This window comes from Rhinopithecus roxellana, chromosome 19, assembly GCF_007565055.1.
Source record: "Rhinopithecus roxellana isolate Shanxi Qingling chromosome 19, ASM756505v1, whole genome shotgun sequence".
NCBI lineage: Eukaryota > Metazoa > Chordata > Mammalia > Primates > Cercopithecidae > Rhinopithecus > Rhinopithecus roxellana.
In genome coordinates, this window is record NC_044567.1 from 16,068,309 (window position 1) to 16,087,516 (window position 19,208).

Genomic DNA, 19,208 nt, shown 5'->3' on the forward strand with positions numbered 1-19,208 from the left:
CATTGGGACTGCCTTGCGCTTACAAACAGCAACTTTTCACTATTGCTTTTCTGCAAAATGTGTGGATATTATGTCCATTTACTCTGACGGATAGATTGAAGCAGGAATCTAAGCTATGTTTTTCTTTGTCACTCTTCACAGGGAGGGGAAGAAGGGTTATTTCTTGAGAGTTCCAGCTAAATGTTCCTTGTCAAACAATCAGAACAAACTCCCATTCCCTAAAGAATAGAAAGAGAAATAGCAAATGTTTAATGAAAAGACCCATGCTATTTCTTCAAAGTGTTCTAGATTCACTCCCCACAACTTATCCGACTCTCAAATAAAATATTTGGAGAGCCTAATAGGTCACAAAGTTTCGGAGACCATGGACATTTAAAAAATATCTTTGGAAAGGTCAAGTATGTTAGTATAGATAAATCATAATTAAGACAGCAGAGTTTAATAGGATCCATACTCGTGACTATCTACACAAGGGAATTAAATATTAAAGATCTTTTCCCCTATTTATACTGTTCCCATGTATGTTTCTTTCTGTATCGAAAGAAATTTAGAAGGGAAGGTTGTAACTTTTCACCTTCAGGTGCTGGTGGCCAAAAACAACTCTAAACTTGTCTGACTGGCTCTAAGGAGGAATGTCAGTAAACAAGGCCTGAGTAAACAAGAGAGAGGCCTGCCCATCAATCACCTGTGAAGTCAAGCAATGTAGGCCATCTTCCTGGATGCTTTCAGTTCCCAGCCCTCAGATAAATGCAAAATGTCCTTCCAGAGAAATGTAATTTATTATCATGTTAGCAGTGGTGAGTTAGGGAAGGAGCAGAATAAAAGATAATTCTACCTAGCAATGGGGACCCGCTGTAGTAGTAAGAAACTAAGTACCTTAAGGGACTGGGGAGTTTTCTTAAACCTCTCTGGCAGGAGCATGTATTGGCCTCTCTTTCATAAATGTGGGCCATTTTCATCACCTTGGGATGTTAGACTTTGGCAGGTCTGATGATGAAACAAGGCTGCACATGCTCATAAGAAGAAATGACCTTCCCATCCTTAATCTCCTTGGTGATGGTGCAAATTTTAACCAGTATCCGGGACAGGGGTCCACAGGCACTGCAGTGCTCCTTTAAACCACAGGGGGCTGAGGATGTGCAAGCTGGGGCCGTGCATTCCATGGCTCCGGATTTATAAGATGTCCAAAGGGAAGGCTCACATTTGGTGGCACACGGGTAACAGGGATGCCTAAAGAAAAAACAGAATTTTAGCTGTGATTGAGGGAAGGCGATGATGGTCATGGAGAAAAATGGTCGTGGCTAATTTTTTTTAACACTTGTTGCTCAAGACAAGTACATACTTCCAAATGCTTATTCATTCATTTCGTACTGTAGTTAGTGGAAGAAAAAGAATCAGATCAAATCCATTGGAAATCAGCATCCTGGGTTTAGAAGTATTCGATTATGTAAGTTTCCATTAGTCAATACCATTGCATTGTGGAAAGAATACCGCACTAGCAGTCAAAGACTGGGGCAGAGAACAGCTCTGTCCTTTACCAGCTGGTGACCTCAGCTAAGTCATTTAACTCTCTCAGGCTTTAGTTGTTCATCTGCAGAATGGATATAATGGAAGCTAAACCCACAGGATCAACAGTGATAAGGAACAAGTTGAGGGGATTATTATCTGAGGAATGGAAATTAACCAGATATTTTTCTCATTGAAGAGTTAGTCATACTCATCGTGGTGGCCTAACCCCAGCTATGAAAGAGTCCTCACTGTGTCATCAGGAAGCTTCAAAGTGCCTTCTAGCTGTCTATACATAGTTTTTAGAGAATTGGAGTAAAAAGCAGTTCATAGTAAACACTCTTTTGATAAACATAATCTTTCTTTGATGATTCAAGGTATTTTGGTATATGATCACGGCTCCTAAAGGTGATGGCATTGATGACCATTGTGCTCATATAATGTGGTCATGCCAATTAAAAGAATGCTGTGAAGAGTTCATTGATTATTTTGGGGAAGTAGGTCTCCTTTGCAATCGTAACTAAGTCTCTCAGGTGTTAGTTTGGACTGAGTTACTTCGAAGAACTCATCCTCCAGGTACGTTTACTTATGGGTTGGTTAGCTTTTTATTGTTTACAAAAATTATAACTTTTATTTTTTAAAAAAGATGCTAAAACATACATGTGTACGTGCTTCTGTTGGCCTCAAGGACTGGTGGCTAGATAGGGTTAGGGGTTTCAGCCTGAGCAGAATGTTCCTCCAAAGGAGCCTGGGTTGTTTTGTACAAGCTCATGAAAATCAAACGTTCATCTCAGTGGGGAAACATCTGGAATGGTCACTGGGAATATTCATCTACGGGGAAATCATTTTTTCTCTAGTAATTTTTAAAACTCGAAGAAGGTAAGCAACCTATAATAAATTAACCTGGCACATGGGCTCCTCAGAACAGCCAACACCTCAAATTTGGATGAGGTTACAATTGCAACTCTTCCTCATGGCACAGCTTGAGAGGGTGTGTGGATGCCTCTGTCCAAGCTCCCCATCACTGGCAAGAAGGTCAAACAAAGCACTTGTCCCCTATTGCCAGTGGCAGTACATATATGGTTCATTTGCTCTTCTTTGTCATAGAAGTTGTTGTTATTTTACATACTTGCCATCCAAGCTCTCCAGAAGGCTGCGGTATGTGGTAATCTCACACTCCAGCCGGGACTTGACGTCCAGCAGGATCTCGTATTCTTGGTTCTGTCTTTCCAGGGCACACCGGATCTCTGCCAGCTGAGCCTCCAGGTTATCGATCAGACTCTGGATCTGGGTCAGCAGGGCTGTGTAGCGAGCCTCCGTCTCCATCAGGATGCACTCTTGGGAATCTCTCTAGCAAGGAGAAGGATAGTAGGGTTTATAATGATGACTCCTTTAAGCCCAGGTCACCTGTGACCTGTATCATTTAAAAAAAATGGTTTCTTTTTTTTTGAGATGGAGTCTCGCTCTGCTGCCCAGGTTGGAGTGCAGATCTCGGCTCACTGCAAGCTCCGCCTCCAGGGTTCATGCCATTCTCCTGCCTCAGCCTCCCAAGTACCTGGGACCACAGGTGCCCACCACCATGCCTGGCTAATTTTTTTGTATTTTTAGTAGAGATGGGGTTTCACCGTGTTAGCCAGGATGGTTTCGATATCCTGACCCTGTGATCTGCCCACTTCAGCCTCCCGAAGTGCTGGGATTGCAGGCGTGAGCCACCTTGCCCGGCAAAATAAATGGTTTCTTTGTGACACTACTGATAGATCTCTAAGCACTTTATTTATTGTTTCCTAAGCAAATAAATCCAAAACCCAAATGATCAACTATGCTAAAATCTGCTTTCCTTTATCTCCTCTCTCTTTCTCTCTTTCTCTTTTTTTGCCTCTTTTTAAGTGTTTGTTTCACTTTCTCTTTCTTGACCACCCAATAATCTCGCGCCACACTTTCCTACTTAGGAGAGAAAAAGAAATAACTTATTGCACACCCAGGCATTAAAAATGCATTACTGGCTGGGCATGGTGGCTCATGCCTATAATCCCAGCACTTTGGGAGGCTGAGGTGGGTGGATCACAAGGTCCATAGTTCAAGACCAGCCTGGTCAAGATAGTGAAACCCCATCTCTACTAAAAATACAAAAATATTAGCTAGGTGTGGTGGTGGGCACCTGTAATCCCAGCTACTCGGGAGGCTGAGGCAGAGAATTGCTTGAACCCAGGAAGTAGAGGTTGCAATGACCTGAGACCACTGCCACTGCTCTCCAGTCTGGGTGACAGAGTGAGACTCCATCTCAAAAAACAAACAAACAAAAACCAAAACCCATTACCATGGCACTTCATTCAGTGAGTGTTCGTACCATCGAAAAGGAAGCAAGACATGTTTAACCATATACAATTTATCCACCAGAACAATTCCTTTATATGTAAAATATGAAAGTTGAAACTGATGAGTAAATTTCATTCCTGTTCTATCATTCTGTAAGTCTATGGATAATGATGGGATTTTAGGTTTTAATAGCCTATTATTTGCATGATTATCCCAATTTTTATAGATGAGAAACCTGAGGTTCAAGTGGTTCAATATGTTGTCCAAGGTCACATGACTAACCGGTGACAAAACCAGTGTGGGGCAAGGTCTTCCTAAAATGCTTCACATCAGAGCATGTAAGCAATTCTCTACTTCAGAGAGGCATTATCATGAGACAGAATGGTACTGGCTTTGGAATCTAAACTCTGGCTCAGACTCTTATTTCTTTTGTGACTTTGGACAAGTTTCTTAACATCTCAGGATCTCAGTGTCTCTCTTTATAAAATAGGTGGGCTGAAACTTACCTTGGGTTTGCTTGGGAAAATCACCTTAGCTCTTGGAGCCTCGTCTGTAACATTCGTTAATAATTATGCCACCCCCCTTTTAGGATTACTTTATAAAATTCACGTGATAGCTTGTAAAAATGCTTTGCATATAATAAAATGCTCTCCCAGTGTTTCCCAAAGTGTACTTCATGAGTCATTAATACCATGAGATGCTCTAAAAAAAGTGGGGGGGTGGGGATCCACAGTCAAATAAGTTTTGGAATGCTGAATACCATATATCCCCTTCTTGGAGATTCATGGTGTATATTAACATATTAATGGCTCACAGGAAGGCACCCTGTTTAACCTTGGTTTAGTCCAGCATTTCCTAGACTTATTTGGCCACAAAGTCCTTTTTCAGCCATAGACCCTTTAACAAAAGAGGAACTGTTGTTCTGAGAGACACAGTTTGGGAAATACTGCAACACACAGGTGTCAGGGACTGTTGCCATCTGTGCTGAGCACGGCTTGGTCAGCTTGCTCGGTACCATTCGATGCTGGGCCTGCAGCTCAACCTCCAGGGTGTTCACAGTGCGTCTCAGTTCTATGATCTCCTTTTGGCAGCATTGCTGCTGTTGAGAGCTGGTCACCACTTGTTGATTCAGCTCCTCTATCTGAAACACACAGCCAGAGACTGAGAATATTATGGGAGGAAAACATGACTTTGATTAAAGGGCCCTAGAAATGCAGCATCAGCTTATTCTTTTTGACTTTTCTATTTCCCCCACCTGTGTATTGAACCATTGTTCCACATCTTTGCGGTTTGTCTCCATGATGGACTCATATTGACATCTCATTTCTTGTAGAACCTGGTTTAGGTCAACAGAAGGGGCAGCAGTCACTTCGATGTGAAGTCTCTCCCCAAGCTGACACTGTAAAGAATTGATTTCCTATGGAAAGAAGAAGAATATGAAGTCACTTGGTGAACAGATGACCCCCTTGTGTTCTTGTTTCACTGTAATTGCTACAATTTAGCTTAATTATGTCTAAAATATAGCCCACAACAAAGGAATACACGATTTACAGGTGTTATTGATGCTATAAAATGATTTAAGACTATTTCAATAGGACTGTGTGTTTAAATATGTGCAAAATTTAAAAAAATGAGTAGCAAGACCAGAGTTCCAAAAAATTTAGATCATTTCCAGGGCTGGATAATGGGTGAAACAGGATAAAGGTGGAATTGATCGTGAGAGATTATAGTCTCTATGGTACAAATATGGGATTGTGCCAATATTGACTTGCAGCAATATTGACTTGTACCAATGGGAGGTGGCAGAAGTCTGTGTAGGGATGCCTACAAACATGGGAAGACTGTAAGGACAGAAAAATTGGGATCCTTCTTGTGGAAAAGCTGGAGGGGATGATGGAGGCCTTTCTTCCCCTTATGGCTCCAGATACTGTGTTGGAGTCGCCAGCGGATTTGAAATACTACATTGAACCGGTGCTAGTAGCAGTAGGTATTTTCAGGGCTAAACCAGAGTAATACGTAGCAGTGATATGGTTTGACTCTGTGTCCCCACCCAAATCTCATCTCGAATTGTAATTCCCATAGTTCCCACCTGTCAAGGGAAGGACCTAGTGGGAGGTGATTAGATCATGGGGGTGGTGTCCCCCATGCTGTTCTCAGGATACTGAATGAGTTCTCACAAGATCTGATGGTTTTACAAAGGGCTCTTCCCCCTTTGGTCTCTCTCTCTCCTGCTGCCAAGTGAGATGTGCCTGCTTCCCCTTGAGCCAGATTGTAAGTCTCCTGAGGCCTCCCCAGCTATGTGGAACTGTGACTTCAATTACACCTCTTTCCTTTGTAAATTACCTACTCTCAGGTATTTCTTTGTAGCAGTGTGAGAACGAACTAATACAAGCGGGGACACCCTTTGTCAGGTGCAACTCAAAGGAACTGATGCTACTTTTAGGGGCTTAGCTTGTGATTACTCTCTTGGTCTTTCTCCCACCTCTTTGTGGTTGTTCTTGAGGCAAAGGAGCTCCTCTTTCAGAGACTGGACTTGTGCCTCCAGGTCGGCCTTGCCCAGGGTCAGCACATTCAGGATCTGCTTGAGGCCATTGGCATCTGCCTCTACCAGCTGGCGTAGAGACACCTCAGCTTCATACCTTAAAAAACCAGATGGGAAAACAGAGACATCTGAAAGGAGATGATGCAAACCAAGGCAAGCAGAACTCCCATCTGCATTTTTCTCTGGGCACCTCACTTAATGTACTTCTATTAAAAGTTTTATTCTCTTTAGAGGTGAAACCATTTGATATAGATCATAACTTAATTATTATTCCCAAATTAGTTTGCTAGGGGGATCTACATTGCTGTCCTTTGAGATATGGGAATGTATTGTCCTTCCTCTGCCTCTAGTGGCAATGCAATGTAAGTGAAGAAAGCACTGGATTAGGGCTCAGAAAACGTGGGTCCAAGTGTTGGCTCAGACTTGTGCTAGTTATGCTTACCTTTGGGTGAGTAACTTAGCCTCACTAAGCCACAGATTTCTCACCTTAAAGAGGGTAACAATATATTAGCCCTACCTATTTTACTGAACTGTTGTGTAGGTAATCAGATGGGTTCACAAGTTCGAAACTATAGGTATTATATACATGTGAGCAGTTATTAATCATTCATTGAATTTGAAAGTCTTTTCTGGGCTTGTGCCAACATGGTCTGGGGCAAGAGGGTTAGTAGACATGGGGACAATTTTGTTGAGGGCATCTCGGTCAGACTCAGGGTGAGCTCTGTCATCGATGACGGCGTTGGGTGGGCTTACTTGGCTCTCAAGTCATCTGCAGTCAGTTTGGTGTTGTCAATTTGCAAGACCAGTCTGGAATTCTCAGCCTTGGTACACAAGATCTAGAATTAAGAGATTGTACACACAAATGAAGCAAACACCAAGATTTCCTTCTTTAAGAACCAAGGGGCTTATGTGTGTGTCAAGTAACAGGGGAAGGCTAAATAGACTAAAAGTAATCTTCATAGCTATGCTCATGAAGCTTGGAAAACTTTGGAAAGTCAGATTTCCTGTTATTTTCCTAAAAGATCAGCAAAAAGTACTTACCTAGAAACTTTTAAGCATTTTTGTTGTTGTTGTTGTTGTTAAAATATGAAATCCAGGCCGAGCACAGTGGCTCACCCCTGTAATATCAGCACTTGGGAGGCTGAGGTGGGCGGATCATGAGGTCAAGAGATCGAGACCATCCTGGTAACATGGTGAAACTCTATCTCTACTAAAAAATACAAAAATTATCTGGGTGTGGTGGTGCGTTCCTGTAGACCCAGCTACTCGAGAGGCTGAGGAGGGAGAATCACTTGAACCTGGGAGCTGGAGGTTGCAGTGAGCAGAGATTGCACCATTGCACTCCAAGCCTGGTGACAGAGTGAAACTCTATCTCAATAAATGAATGAATGAATAAATAAATAAATAAATAAATACAAATTTAAAAAAATCTATTCTAAATTTATATGAATACCATGATCCACTAGAATGTCAACTCCATGAGGGCAGGGACTTTTTAAAGGTCACCAATATTTTCCCAGAATCTAGAACAGTGTTTGGCTCAATATTGTTACTGCTCGGTAAACATCTGTTGAATGGATAAAACTGAATAAATCCAGATGTGTAGTAGTAGAATATGTCTGTGCATAACAAACTTAGGTTTGGCATAGAAACAAACCAATCAATTTGGAGATGATAACATAAACATAAAAGGAGAAAAAGGTGGTGATGGTTGCAAAATGGATAAAAACTAAACTGTTCAGAAACTCATTAAAACAAAATTTATTTTCTCTGATCTCTGTTTCCCTATTTTTATTTAAAAAATAGCAACAACTTGCTGTTAACATCTTTTGGTCCTGAGTTATCTAGTTATAATGGTAGAGTGTATTTCTGGAGAAAGGAAACACCATGAGACTCTTCTTTTTGTTTTTGATTTTTAAAGACAGAGTCTCACTTTTGCCTGGGTTGGAGTGCAATGGCAGGATCTCAGCTCATAGCAGCCTCGACCTCTTGGGCTCAAGTGATCCTCCCACCTCAGCCTCCCAAGTAGCTGGGACCACAGGCATGTGCCACCATGCCCACCTAATTTGTGTGTGTGTGTGTAGAAATGGAGTTTCATCATGTTGCCGAGGCTGGTCTAGAACTCCTGGGCTCAAGTGATCTGTCTACCTCAACCTCCCAAAGTGTTAGGATTACAGGTGTGCATCACTGTGCCTGGCCAGAAATACTAGCAGACTCTGAATGCTGCCTCAAGATGACAATTTCGCTCAAGGGATTTTTCTATTCTTCAAAAAATGTTTCAGCATCGACTGAACAAAAAATGTTAAAGCTTAGCAAATAACTGTTGCTTGGAAACCATCAATTCACAACACGATTAAACAGGTTCCTAGGAATCTTACCTTCTGCTGGAGCTCCTCAATGGTAGTGTAATAAGACAGGTAATCAGGACATAGAACAGGGAGCTCTTTGTTATTCTCTTCCTGGATTTTAGATTCCAGTTCAGCATTCTCTTGTTCTAGCATTTGCACCTTTTCCAGGTAGTTAGCAAGACGTTCATTCAAGATTTGCATGGTCTCCTTCTCATTACTGTTGATGCCTTCACCATACCAGCTGCAGTCATCCAGAGAGGAACGCACGATGAAGTTGTTTGTTAGGTAGATGGGCTTACGACAAAAGCAAGGAGTGGGTTGGCAGCCCTGGTCCAGGGTAGTTCTGAGAGTGTGGCCAGCTGGTTGATAGTTCTTGACTTTAAGGCCACCAGGATGGCAGCGGTTGTTAGAAGAGATGGTACTAACATTTGTAATCCTAGAGCAGTTTTGACATGGGGTTGAAGGAGAATTGGTCGTTGTACAGCCCTTGGTATCCATAGTATGTATCCGGCTTTAGTTGGTTTCCAAGACTGTGGTCACCAGGATGAAAAGCTCAAGCCACCTCCACGGAGTCTGAATTCCAAGACTCTTGGTGTTTTCCTCTTTGAAGTGCTTATATAGCCTCTCTTCTACGTGGTGTCACACAGGTGGGATGTTTTCCTTTCTCAGGTTTATATCAAATCCCATAGGAACATCTTATTAGTCTGCTTTTTACTTGCTTAAGAAGAGTTATTTGTCTCATAAAAATGTGCATTTAGGCTGTTACTAAGTTATTACCCATCATAAATACTACTTGTCTATTGGACCCAGAGCTTCAAATTATGTCTTCAAAAGGAACTGTCCTAACAGCATCCATTATTAAGCAGGTGTGAGTATATTAAGTTCATTACGTTCTTCTTGACCTCTCCACTTGGCACTGAGCTTAACCAGGAATGAGTTCATCCTTCTTTTCCTTTCTTCTCTAGGAAACGGAAACTATTAATGTCTAATAATTATTGGTAAACTTAGAAATCAGAAGTCAATATTTTAGTTTGTTCCACCCATATGATTTCCCTATTTTCAGTGTCAGGACAATGTGAGTATGAATTAAAATGTCAGTGTTTTAAAAGACTTGTTTTAAAGATAATTGCTAGATTTATGTTTTAGCTTTCCATAAAATGTAATAAAATAAAATAAAATATAAATAAAATATGAAATAAAATAAAAGCCATGGGGAAAAGGTAGGGTTTGATTGCTAATAAATTTCTTGGAAAAGAAACTGGCTAGCTTTTGGTTTTCCAAAGTCCACATTTTGTAACCTTTTTAGTGCTAATGTTTGCTTGTGGCATTACATTAGATAAAAATTTATCACAGTGTTGGTTTATACTGGATATTTAAATAGGATCCATTGAAAGGGGTGTGTTTTCTTTCTGAGGAATACTTACTCAGCATTTTCTTAAGAAAGTTACTTGTTCTTAGTCCTTTATGGAGGCTCTAGGGGAACATCATTTTCTTGCCTTTTCCAGCTTCTAGAGGCTGTCCACATCCTCAGCTAGTGGCCCCTTTTCATCTATTTTTTTTTCTTGAATTATGAGATTTTTTGTACTTTAAGTTCTTGGATACATGTGCAGAACATGCAGGTTTGCAACATAGGTATACACATGCCATGGTGGTTTGCTGCACCCATCAACCTGTCATCTACATTAGGTATTTCTCCTAATGCTATCCCTCCACTAGCCTCTCACCCCCTCACAGGCCCCGGTGTGATGTTCCCTTCCCCGTGTCCATGTGTGCTCATTGTTCAACTCCCACTCATGAGTGAGAATATGCAGTGTTTGGTTTTCTGTTCCTGTGTGAGTTTGCTGAGAATGATGGCTTCCAGCTTCATCCATGTCCCTGCAAAGGACATGAACTAATCCTTTTTTATGGCTACATAGTATTCCACGGTGTGTATGTGCCACATTTTCTTTATCCAGTCTATCACTGATGGGCATTTGGGTTGGTTCCAAGTCTTTGCTACTGCAAGTAGTGCTGCAATAAACATACATGTGCATATGTCCTTATAGTAGAATGATTTTTATAATCCTTTGGGTATGTACCAAGTAATAGGATTGCTGGGTATTTATGGTTCTAGATCCTTGAGGAATCACCACACTGTCTAATTACAATGGTTGAACTAATTTACACTCCCACCAACAGTGTAAAAGTGTTCCTATTTCTCTACATCCTCTCTAGCATCTGTTGTTTGCTGACTTTTTAATGATCGCCATTCTAAGTGGTGTGAGATGGTATCTCATTGTGGTTTGATTTGCGTTTCTCTAATGACCGGTGATGATGAGCTTTTTTCATATGTTTCTTGGCCACATAAATGTCTTCTTTTGAGAAGTGTCTTTTTATATCCTTAGCCCATTTTTTGATGGAGTTGTTCTTTCTCGTAAATCTGTTTAAGTTCCTTGTAGATTCTGTATATTAGCCCTTTCTCAGATGGATAGATTGCAAAAATTTTCTCCCATTCTGTAGGAGGCTGAGGCAGAAGAATTACTCGAACCCAATAGTTCAAGTTCAGTATGGGCAACACAGTGAGATTTCATTTTTAACAAAGTAAAATAAAATATAAAATAAAAGCCATGGGGAAAAGGTAAACCATTATATGTACTTTGGGGGCAATTCTGTATTCCCTTTGGTGTGGGGGCAGTGAATGTCTCACTTCATTCTTTACAGTGAGACAAATTACAAGTAGATCAAAGATTCAGATATGAAAAATAAATAATAAATATGCCCCAAAGGATAATTATTTTATAAATTTGGAGTCAGAAGACTTTTCCAATGATGACTCAAAATTAAGAAGCCATAAAAAACTGTAAGATTTGATTCCATAAAATAACAGTGTTTGAACTTGTGCTTGGGTGAAAAATACAACCTGTAAAACCAGAAGACAAGGTGACAAACTGGGAAACAATATTACAATTACACTCCAGACAGTGACCAAAAGGAAAATACAAAAGGCACTTAAAATAAGAAAAAATGCTCAATGTCACTCATTAAAAGAAAAATGTAAATTTAAATAATACTGAGATACTTTAGTTTTCCACCTATCAAACTGAAAAAAAATCAAAGTTTGATAACAGATACACTGCCTATAGCACTCTCATTGCTTGTGGCAATGAAATGAAATTCATGCAAGTTACTATAATGCTACTATAATTAAAACAGTGTGATATTGGCTTAAGGGTTGGACAGTAGATCAATGAGAAAGAATATAGAGTTTAGAAATAGACTCACATATATGTGATCAATTGATTTCTGACAAAGATCCCAAAGCAAGTCAGTGAGAAAAGGAAAGCTTTTTCAATACTGTTTTTCAATACTGTTCAATACTTGTTGCTGAATCGATTGGATACTTGTAGAGCAAAAATGAATACTTCTTGATCCCTACCTCACGCTATGTATAAACATTAATTCAGGTTGGATTAAACACTTTAATGTGAAGATTTCAAGTCTAAAGTTTTTAGAAGAAAGCTCAGAAGATTGTATTAATAACCTTGTGCCATGTGAAAACTTTTTACCTCATGGAGGACACTATAATAAATAGATTAGACTTAATCAAAATGAAAACTTTTGCTGATCAAATAGATAGCTAAGAAAGTGAAAAGGTAAGCCACAGCCTGGGTGAAAATATTCTCTCCCTCTCTCTTCATATGCCCACCCCCCACCCCGCCCACATACATTAGAACACATACATACACAACGTCATATCTTTTGTAACAATGGGAATATATTCTGTGAAATTCACCTTTAGTGATTTTGTTGTTGTGTAAACATCACAGTGGACTTGATGAACTTGGATGGTATAGCCTATAACACACTTAGGCTATATGGTATAGTCTATTGCTTGTAGGCTATAAACCTGCACAGCATGTTACTGTGCTGAATACAGTAGGCAACTGTAACACAATGGTAAGTATTAGTTATCTAGAAAGACATTTAAGCATAGAAAAGGTACAATAAAAATATGACCTTATAGTTTTCTGGGACAACTTTTGTACGTGTGTGTTCCATCATTGTTCACTGAAATGTCATTATGTGGTGCATGACTCTATAAATATGAGTATAAAAATAAATAAACACATATTTATACAGTAATGTACTATATCTATGTCTGTCTGTCTGTCTATCTATCTATCTATCTATCTATCTATCTATCTATCTATCTATCTATCTGACAAAGGACCTCCCGCAAGGACCCAGCAGTTTCATGGTTAGGTATATGTCCAAGAGAGATGAATGTATATGTTTATACTCACAACAATATTTGCACAAGAATGCTTATATCAGTTATATTCTTAATAGCACTAAAATAAAAGTAACTGCTCATAAACAGGAGAATAGGATCAACAAACTGTGACATGTTTATGTAATGGAGTGGTATGCAACAACAATAAAGAATAAACTGCTGGTACTCACAACACCATGGAAAAATCTCAGAAACATATTGAACTGAAGAAGTCAGGCACAAAACAGTACAAACAGTATGACTACATTTACATTAACTTCAAGAATAAGCAAAACTCATCTTTGACATAGTTACAGATAAGAATAGTAGGTTGTCTCTGTGGGAGAGATGTGTTGGCTGGAAAGCAGCAAGAAAGAATTTCTAAGGTTGATGTTCTACATGTTGAAATGCTATTCTGTATCTTGATCTGGGTGTTGATTGCACAAGTTCATGTGCTTTCAAACTCCATGAAGCTGCCTACTTTTATTTTTATTTTTAGACACAGGGTCTCACTTTATTGCCCAGGACTGGAGTTTAGTAGCATGATCATAGCTCACTGCAGCCTTGAATTACTGGGCTCAAGTGGTCTTCCCACCTCAGTTTCCCAAGTAGTTGGGACTACAGACACATGCCACCATGCCTGGCTAATTAAAAAAATTTTTTTAGAGATGGGGCCTCATTATGTTGCCCAGCCTGGCATAAACTCCTGACCTCAACTGATCCTCCCACCTTGACCTCCCAAAGTGCTGGGATTACAAGCGTGAGCTACTGTGCCCGGCCTGACATGCACACTTTCAATTGATGCATTTTGTTGTCTGAAAATTATATCTCAATAAAGTGAAATTAACATGAAAAGTTAATATTTGATACAACTGTGTAGCTGCATGAATGTTCACTGCTTTATCTATATACTTAAATTACAAATGGATCAAAAATTCGAATGTGAAAAGTGAAAATCATAAATGTACTAAAAGAAAATGCAGGAGAATACTTTTACAAATTCAGATGAGGAAGTCCTTTGTAACAGTGAGTTGAAATTAAGAATCCGTAAAAAATTCGATAAATTTGACTCCATAATATAGCAGTGTTTGAAATAATCCATTAGTCTGAAAATGTATTAAAAAGACTGAAAGTAAATACATCAAGGGGTTAGCAGTGAAATTCTTTGCATTTTGTAGTTATTGATGAATCTTATTTTCTTATGTTTTTATATGCATTCCACAAATTGAATGTATCCCTTTTAGAATCATTACAAAAATTGTCTGAAAAACTGTTTCTGCTTCGTTAGTTTCTTAGACCTTTTTTCTGCTTCCACATCTTTCTAATAATTTTTATTCTGTTCCTCTTGTGTCTCACATGCAGAGTTGTTCCTTTGTTGCATGGCTGATTCCCTTTTGATTTTCAGGACCACATTTCATCCATTATGCTCCCCCTTTTCTTGCCTCTTGCATGTCTTCTTTACTACTGGATGATTTTTTCTTTCCCTATAAGCACATCTGTTAACTGATCCTACAATATGTCTGACCCATAGCCGTGAGGCACTTCTTCCATGAAGGTGGCTTCTGCCTTCTTTTCATTATCAAACCTTTTGACAGAATAGTGGGTATTTGTCAATCTTTATTTTTCTACCAAGTCATTTGTTAACTTCTGTCAATCTGGCTAGCCTGTAAATTACTTTACTACATATTCCACCTCGGAGATCTTCTTTATCAACCTTCATACAGCTCCATTGCCGGTGCAGAAATGTTCAACCTTCCTACGGACAGAGCAAGGCTCAAATTCTTGTTTGCCTGGCAACCAAGACCCTCCACAATCTTGACCCAGCTGACTTTACTTCATATGCCAGGACCCCCGACCCACTCTATACATTCTAGCCTAACTGCATCCTTTGCCATCCCCCAAGCTCTTCCTGCCCTGTCCCTCCACTGCACATTTATTGTTGGAGTTCCCTCTACCTTTCCTCATCTGTGTGTTTCAAGGCTGTTCTGGAAGAGACTCTAGGGCTCACGCATATCTGGTTCTCCTCTCCTTTTGGGCACATGGGAGTCTTACCCTCTCTTGCCCCTTTGCAATTAGGCAGGGTTTTACCAAGGCTTTGTTTTCTGGTTCAAGATCTTTGGGCTGTCTCTTCCTTGCCCCGGGAACTGAGAAGGCAGCTGTTCTAGAAATGCTTCTCTCTTTTCTTTTCTTTTCATGAGTGTCATTTTGGAGAATCTCAGCTGTAAAAACTGAATTCCACATTGTCCTGGAAGATCGAATCTGGAAGTGATAGAAAGTTCTCTTGACAGCTTTGTGCCATGTCTTTCTGAGAAAGGGGTTGTGCACAATATAGGAAGAATGGGCACTGGGGCCAGGCTGACACTGGTAACTAAGGGATAAGAAGTCCTCATCTGCCTGCCTCTGTAGAGCAGTGAGGAATCCATGAATTGTAAATATTAAATTTACATAGATTAAATATTTAAAATATTAAATCTAATATTGTAAATATTAGATTCCTGAATTGTGTGTACTTCTTCTTCTTCCTCTTTTTCAATTTTTTTTTTTTTTTTTTTTGAGACAGAGTCTCGCTCTGTCGCCCAGGCTGGAGTGCAATGGCACGATCTTGGCTCACTGCAAGCTCCACCTCCCGAGTTCCAGCGATTCTCCTGCCTCGGCCTCCCGAGTAGCTGGGATTACATGAGTGCACCACTATGCCTGGCTGACTTTTGTGTTTTTAGTAGAGATGGGGTTACACCATGTTGGTCAGGCTGGTCTCGAACTCCTGACCTCATGATCTGCCCACCTCAGCCTCCCAAAGTGCTGGGGTTAGAGGCGTGAGCCACCGCACCTGGCCATATATGTATTTTCTTTACATGGGTGGTGCAATCAAGATATGGAACTATTCAATCACCACAGAGCTTTCCTTTGTCCTATGCCTAATTTGTTCTCCATTCCTATAATTGTGTCATTTCAAGAATGTTATACACATAGAACTATCAAATATATGGCCCTTTGAATTGCCCTTTTTCACTTGGCACGATGGCCTTGAGAACCTTAGGACATTTCTGTGATCTCTAGTTTTTGGCTATTATAAACAAAGCTGCTATGAACAATTGTACATCTCTTCTATCCTTTTACTTTCAACCTACCTATATCGTTATATTTGAAGTGAGCTTTTTGCAGAATGTGTCATACAGTTGGATCATGCTTTTTTATCCATTCTGCCAAGATCTGTCTTTTTTTGAGGTCTTTAGACTCTTTCCATTTGCTGTAATTTTTGATATTTAGCCTGTATTTTATTTATTGTATTCTGTTTGTTCCTTCTGCTTTTTGTTTGTTTCTCTGTATTCTTTTCCTTGCCTTTCTGTGGGTTACTTGAATATGCTTAAGAGTTCCATTTTGATTTATCTGTATGTTTTTGAGTATACCTATTGGCATAGCTTTTAAAATAGTTGCTCTAGGTATTTCATGCTGTATGCATAACTTACCATAGTCTACTAGTGTTAACTTTACTCGCCTCCATTTTAATATAATTGTCTTAAATATTTTCTACACATATATTGAGAACCACATCAGACAGTGTTATACTTCTTGCCTCAACCATGAAATATAATTTAGAAAACTAAGGAAGAGAAGGAAATTTATTTAAATTAATCATATATTAATTTTTTATTATATTTTTTCCTGTCTGATCTTCCAAGTTTCCTTATTTTATACTTTCGCTTGTGTTTAGAGAACTTTCTTCAGTCATCGCTTTAAGTGGGTTTGCTGGTGACATCTTTTAAGTTTCCTTCATCTGAGAATGCCTTGATTTCTCTTTGATTTTCTGAACGATATTTTCAAAGGGTATATAAATCTGGGTTGACAGTTTCTTTCCCTTTCCTTTCCTCTCTCTCCCTCCCTCTCTTCTTTCCCTCCCTCCCTCCCTCATTTCTTTTCTTTCCTTTTCTTTTCTTTTTCTTTCTTTCTCTCTCTCTCTTTCTCTTTCTTTCTTTCTTTGTTTCTTTGTTTCTTTCTTTCTTTCTTTCTTTTTTCTTTCTCTCTTTCCTTCTTTCCTTCTTTCTTCTTTTTCTTTCCTTTCCTTCCCTTCCTTCCCTCCCTCCCTCCCTCCCTTCCTTTCTTTCTTCCTTCCTTCCTTCTTTCCTTTCTTTTTTTTTTTTTTTGTCTAGCTCTGTCACCCAGACTGGAGTGCAGTGGCACGATCTCTGCTCACTGCAACCTCCGCCTCCTGGGTTCACGTGATTCTCCTGCCTCAGCTTCCTGAGTAGCTGGGGTTACAGGTGCCCGCCACTGTGCCCAGCTAGTTTTTGTATTTTTAGTAGAGACGGGGTTTCACCATTTTGGCCAGGATGGTCTCGATCTCTTGACCTTGTGATCCATCTTCCTTGGCCTCCCAAAGTGCTGGGATTACAAGTGTGAGTCACGGTTCCTGGCCAACAGTTTTTTTTTTTTCTTTTAGCATTTGAAAACTATTGTACTACCTCGTATTGGCTTCCATGGTTTATTGTGACAGACCTGTCATCAATTAAATTGTTTTCTTCTATTGGTAAGGTGTCATTTCTCTCTCACTGCTTTCATAATTTATTTTGTCCTTAGTATTCAAAAGTTTGAATATGATATTTCCTGGTGTAGATTTCTTTGGGTTTATCATTTTTGGGGTTTGCTTGGTTTCTGGAATCTGTAAGTTTTTGTCTTTTGCCATATTTGTAAAATTTTCAGTGTTTATTCCTTCAAATGTTTTTGGCCTCACTTTTTCTCCTCCTTTACAGAACTCTGCTGACATGAATGTTAGGTCGTTTGATATAGCCCTAAAGTTCCCTGAGACTCTATCTTTTTTTTTTTTTTTTGAGACAGAGTCTTGCTCTGTCGCCCAGACTGGAGTGCAGTGGCCAGATCTCAGCTCACTGCAAGCTCCGCCTCCCGGGTTTACGCCATTCTCCTGCCTCAGCCTCCCGAGTAGCTGGGACTACAGGCGCCCGCCACCTCGCCCGGCTAGTTTTTTTCTTTTTGTATTTTTTAGTAGAGACGGAGTTTCACCGTGTTAGCCAGGATGGTCTCGATCTCCTGACCTCATGATCCGCCCGTCTCGGCCTCCCAAAGTACTGGGATTACAGGCTTGAGCCACCGCGCCCAGCCGACTCTATCTTTTTAACACTATTTTTTTTCCTGTTTTTCAGGTCAGATGATGTCTATTATTGTATCATCAAACTCCCTGATGTTTTCCTGTCTGGCCTGTTCATTCTGCTGTTAAGCCCATCTGCACTACTTGCTACAATAAGCATTTCACTGCAGAGAGGAATGCTTCTCTCAGTCTTTAACTTAAAAGGTTAATGCTGGAATAGCTGTACAGTGGGTCTGTAAAATATTTTAAGTTTGGTTCTATGGTATGTTTCAGTTCTGAAATTTCCACTGGAATCTTTCCATCTCCTTCTTCACTGAGACTTTTCTATTTTTGCATTTGTTATAAGAGTTTATTGAAGCATTGCTTACTGAAGCATTTTTGTGATGACTGTTTAAAAACGCTTGTCAATAAGTAAAAGAGTACAACTGGATGTTTCTAACACCAAAGATGCATGCTTGAGGGGATGGACACCCCATTCTCCATGATGTGATTATTACACATTGCATGCCTGTATCAAATCATCTCATGTACCCCATAAATATATACATCTATGTACCCAGAAAAATAAAAAATAAAAAGTTAAAAACCCTTGTCCATTAATTCTAACATCTTTTTCCTCTTGATGTTGGAATTTGTTGATCATCTTTTTTCATGTAAGTTGAGATTTTATGATCCTTGGTATGAAGAGTAATTGTTGATTGAAACCTGGACATTGGGGCATTATGTTATGAGATTCAGGATATTATTTAAACTTCTGTTCTGGCAGGTCTCCTCTGACACTGTTTTGGTAGGGGAAGGGGGACGCTGCTTCATTCCTACCAGGTGGGATTGGAAATAGAGGTTCTCTCCACTTTGCCCCTATTGACACCCAAGAGGAGAGCCCCCCTCATCACTGCTGGGAGGGAGGATTTTAGACTCCTTACCTGGCCTCTGCTGATACCACCCGGGCCAGGAGGGGCAAGAATATTTTGTTATTGCTCTCATGCAGCTGACACTGCATGGGGGGTGGCCTTGGTACTGCTGGAGGAGGGAGAGAGTCCTGACTGTCCAGTAGGCCTCCTGTGACATTAACCCCAGAGGAGAAAAGAAGAGCCTCACTGCAGCCTGTAGAGTTAAGTCCAGGCTTCCCGTGTGGGCTCCACT

General features: G+C 40.0%; 2 protein-coding genes across 3 annotated transcripts in view; one reads left to right on the forward strand and one right to left on the reverse strand.

Annotated features, from left to right (window-relative positions):
• Positions 1-19,208, forward strand: part of LOC104658490 (keratin-associated protein 9-2-like) — a 335,619-nt gene that overhangs the window by 117,183 nt on the left and 199,228 nt on the right. The window lies entirely within an intron of this gene.
• Positions 787-9,303, reverse strand: KRT39 (keratin 39). Its single transcript, XM_010373249.2, has 7 exons — positions 8,743-9,303; positions 7,118-7,200; positions 6,305-6,461; positions 5,078-5,239; positions 4,838-4,963; positions 2,636-2,856; positions 787-1,230 (listed from the first exon to the last, which is right to left on the reverse strand). Exons 1-7 carry the CDS (start codon positions 9,208-9,210, stop codon positions 972-974), a joined length of 1,476 nt encoding a protein of 491 aa, XP_010371551.1. The 5' UTR covers positions 9,211-9,303; the 3' UTR covers positions 787-971.

What these genes read in the sequence shown, in the direction of transcription:
- KRT39 (XM_010373249.2), bottom strand. Translation starts at nt 9,210, where the DNA reads ATGGATACCAAGGGCTGTACAACGACCAATTCTCCTTCAACCCCATGT. An exon ending in GCAGATGACTTGAGAGCCAA is followed by an intron (nt 6,462 to 7,117) that starts GTAAGCCCACCC and finishes TGGTTTTTTAAG; the next exon opens with GTATGAAGCTGAGGTGTCTC. An exon ending in TCAAGAACAACCACAAAGAG is followed by an intron (nt 5,240 to 6,304) that starts GTGGGAGAAAGA and finishes TTCTTTCCATAG; the next exon opens with GAAATCAATTCTTTACAGTG.